The sequence below is a fragment of the Sinocyclocheilus grahami genome, unplaced genomic scaffold (genome assembly GCF_001515645.1).
Source record: "Sinocyclocheilus grahami isolate Dianchi unplaced genomic scaffold, SAMN03320097.WGS_v1.1 scaffold740.1, whole genome shotgun sequence".
NCBI classification, from domain to species: domain Eukaryota; kingdom Metazoa; phylum Chordata; class Actinopteri; order Cypriniformes; family Cyprinidae; genus Sinocyclocheilus; species Sinocyclocheilus grahami.
Genome location: NW_015505919.1, coordinates 2,609 through 5,601, shown reverse-complemented (window position 1 = coordinate 5,601; position 2,993 = coordinate 2,609). Strand labels below are relative to the sequence as shown.

Sequence of the window (2,993 nt, the reverse complement as noted above, 5' to 3'; positions counted from 1 at the left end):
AGCAGATGGATACTAATTTTAAACCCAGCTTTGGTCTTATTGACTCTAACAATTCAGACAATGAACACAGCGCTCGGGGCGTTTGCCTCATAGTAAAATAATCACAGCCTAATTGAGTTGCTTATCTTTAGAACAATTACAAGCAAAACCAAACAAAGTGACTGTTTAGAGATGACTGGGCCTCTCTCAGTCCTTCCCTTTTAAGAAAACCCTCTCTATAATTGTGTTTCAACAGAGCTACGGCTGATGCATTATTAATACCATCTCATTCCACATTCTACGAACATTTTCTCTCTGTCTTTTTATTTTAGACATTCAGTATGTTTAAACAGATCTCGGTCCGAGGAGTTCTCGAGTGTTAACTTTTTTTAATTAACCTTTGGCAGTCTTCGCGAACGAGTTGAGGAGATACTTGGCTGTAGGGAAATGCAGAAGTTAGTGCTCCAAAACGTACGCGATTGACGAACGCTGCAATTATGATAATTAAAACAGTGGCGTTTCGCTGCATGTGTGATGAGAAAAATAAAAAGAGCAATAAATTGGGGGGGGGGGGGGGGGGGAAAGGGGCAAATCTGGATATGTACCTTCATCTTAGAATCAGGGGCTGTTTTAATTTGTAAGCAAAAGCAGCAAGCAACCAATGAGATTTTAATTGATACACATAAATAATTCCTTGTGTACACTGGCTCTTAAGTCAGATTTGCTGTTTATTTGATGATAGAAATGAGTCATTATTGGGGCTTCTGTTGATGCCGGAGATTTTATTTATTTATATTTTGCATGGTTGATATCCTCTGATCTGGTCCCTATTAATTATGTCAAAATCTACATCGAGAATTTAGACTCGCGTTAAGCTTTTCCGTACTTTCATCCTCAGCGAGCAAAGCCACCCGGTGACAATAACAACACGTGAGTGCTACAACAGGGGCCCAGAGTTGTTCTTTGTCACCCTAACAAAGACAAGGGAGGCTGTCTTTTCGGCTGCCAGCTTAAAAACTTTTTTCCCTTTAAGACGCAGGTTTGTTTTGGCACCGTATGAAACGATTTCAGCATTTGCACCTTCTTCAACAGGCCATGGTATCCTCCGCAAAGCTTATCTCCGCAAAGCACCTCATCATCACAAACACATTGAGTGATCTCTTTTTAGGTTGCTCTGTAAGTGACAAACTAGAGTGGAAAGCAAATTTGACAAGCATAACAAGTGTGACTTTGGGTGAATGTGATTCCGCAGCTTGATACAGATCCTGACAATAAACAGATAATAAAAAAAAAACATCTAGACAGGCTAAACCCATCAACATTTTTGTCACAGAGCGCTAACAGGATAAGAGAGTGTTTGTCGAATTGCGAGACGGTGGTGCCTCTTACTTGAAAGCTGCTGAAACTCCGGGTTGTCTGGACTGGTGTTCTCTGTCAAGTCCCTCAAGAAATGCTTGTACCTAAAAAAGCAACAAATAAACAAAACACAGCACAGGCTTAATGCAACGTTTCTATAAATACACCCTTAAAGCGCAAGAGAAAACCGATCTCAGCATGTCAGGGTAAGCAGGTTGGACAAGCGCTGTCAACGTAAGACGACTTTACTCACATTAAGATGCGTTTAAGAAAAAAAAGCTTTTCTTTTTGAGAAGGAATAAAGAGCCATTCAGCCTACAAAATTACACTAATGTGCCGCATTTCTGCTTTCTCCGGAACAGATTTTGTGCTATTTTAGCGGCACGATAAGGATTAAGATTTGAAGGAGGATGTAAAAATACAGACAGAAAAATTAGAATGTACTTCCTTCTGTCCGGGTCACAAAAACAAGTGCACGGGGTCAAACTTTACATTCACCTCTGTTCAGAAAAAAATTAAATATTGATTATTGTGCTATTCTCCCCTGAAGACACAAAAAGGTTATAAATGGCTGGGTAAATCAAGGGCCCAATTAAGGAAATGACCCCTATTGCAAGGTGAGGGCCAAATTGAGAGAGGGGAAAATTTGGTGGTAATTCATTTCATGTTTCAGGGATGGAGATAAAGATAGAGCGAGTCTTAATGCCAGAGATTACAGTTCACTTAAGCAGAGCTCCAGCGACTAGAGACATCAAAGGCCTCTTTCAAATGAGAAGGCTCTCAGAAAAAGTTAGACTCCGTGGTATCGTCACAATTGGGAATACGATTCTCTACAGTTTTCTGTACTTTGATTGCAGTGGAACTTGAAAAGTTTTGGAGGGAGTGCATTAGCATTACACAGGTGTATGCAGGCAATTAATGTAGCAATCAAATATGCATTACGGCAAAAACCATGAAACTAAATATCCTATGCATTCATTAGGCGTAATGAGAGTCATTTATTTAATGCTACAAGCTTGATCAATTGTATTCAAAATAAAAATACAGACAAAAAAAAGGAAATAGATATAAGAAAAAAAAAGTGACAGTGTTAGACCATTTTACTTCTATAATGCGATATTAAAATGGAAATAAAAATAAATTTTGGCTAATACAGACAAGCCAATGATTATTTTCATGTTATGCACTGATGTTAATTACATTCTATAATATATTGTTAAAATAAAAAAATTAAACAATATAAACAAAACACTACTATTATATATAATATTTAAGCATCACTGCTAAAATGTACAATACGAAAAATTAAATACATTTTGAATTAATTTCAGTACTTGCTATAAATTACATTTAACGGTGTTATTGAACTATTAGCTTTTTAAAAAATCAATTTAAGTGAATAATATAATGTCAAAATAAATAAGTAAAAATACAAATAAAACACTAGAAATAATTATTATATTATATTATTTACTTTAAGTGACCACTAGATAATTCAAAGGCAATGTTGAAAAAAAAAATAGGAGAAATTAAAAATCCAATCATGCATCCCTCTATTTAACAAGAATAAGAAAATAATAACAATATTAATAATAATGGCAAGACTACATCTGTGTAGCGGTTAACATTATCCAGTGGCCCATGTGGTCTAGGTCAGT

General features: G+C 36.3%; 1 protein-coding gene across 1 annotated transcript in view; it reads right to left on the bottom strand.

Moving 5' to 3' along the window:
- The window catches only part of LOC107560703 (rho guanine nucleotide exchange factor 39-like), a gene marked incomplete at its 5' end in the record, with an annotated part of 21,610 nt that extends 20,171 nt beyond the window's left edge, over positions 1-1,439 (bottom strand). The window contains one exon of the mRNA XM_016244948.1: positions 1,369-1,439. Within this exon, the coding sequence (XP_016100434.1) occupies positions 1,369-1,439 (71 nt within the window). The remainder of the gene's footprint in view (positions 1-1,368) is intronic.
- Positions 1,440-2,993: the final 1,554 nt, after the last annotated feature.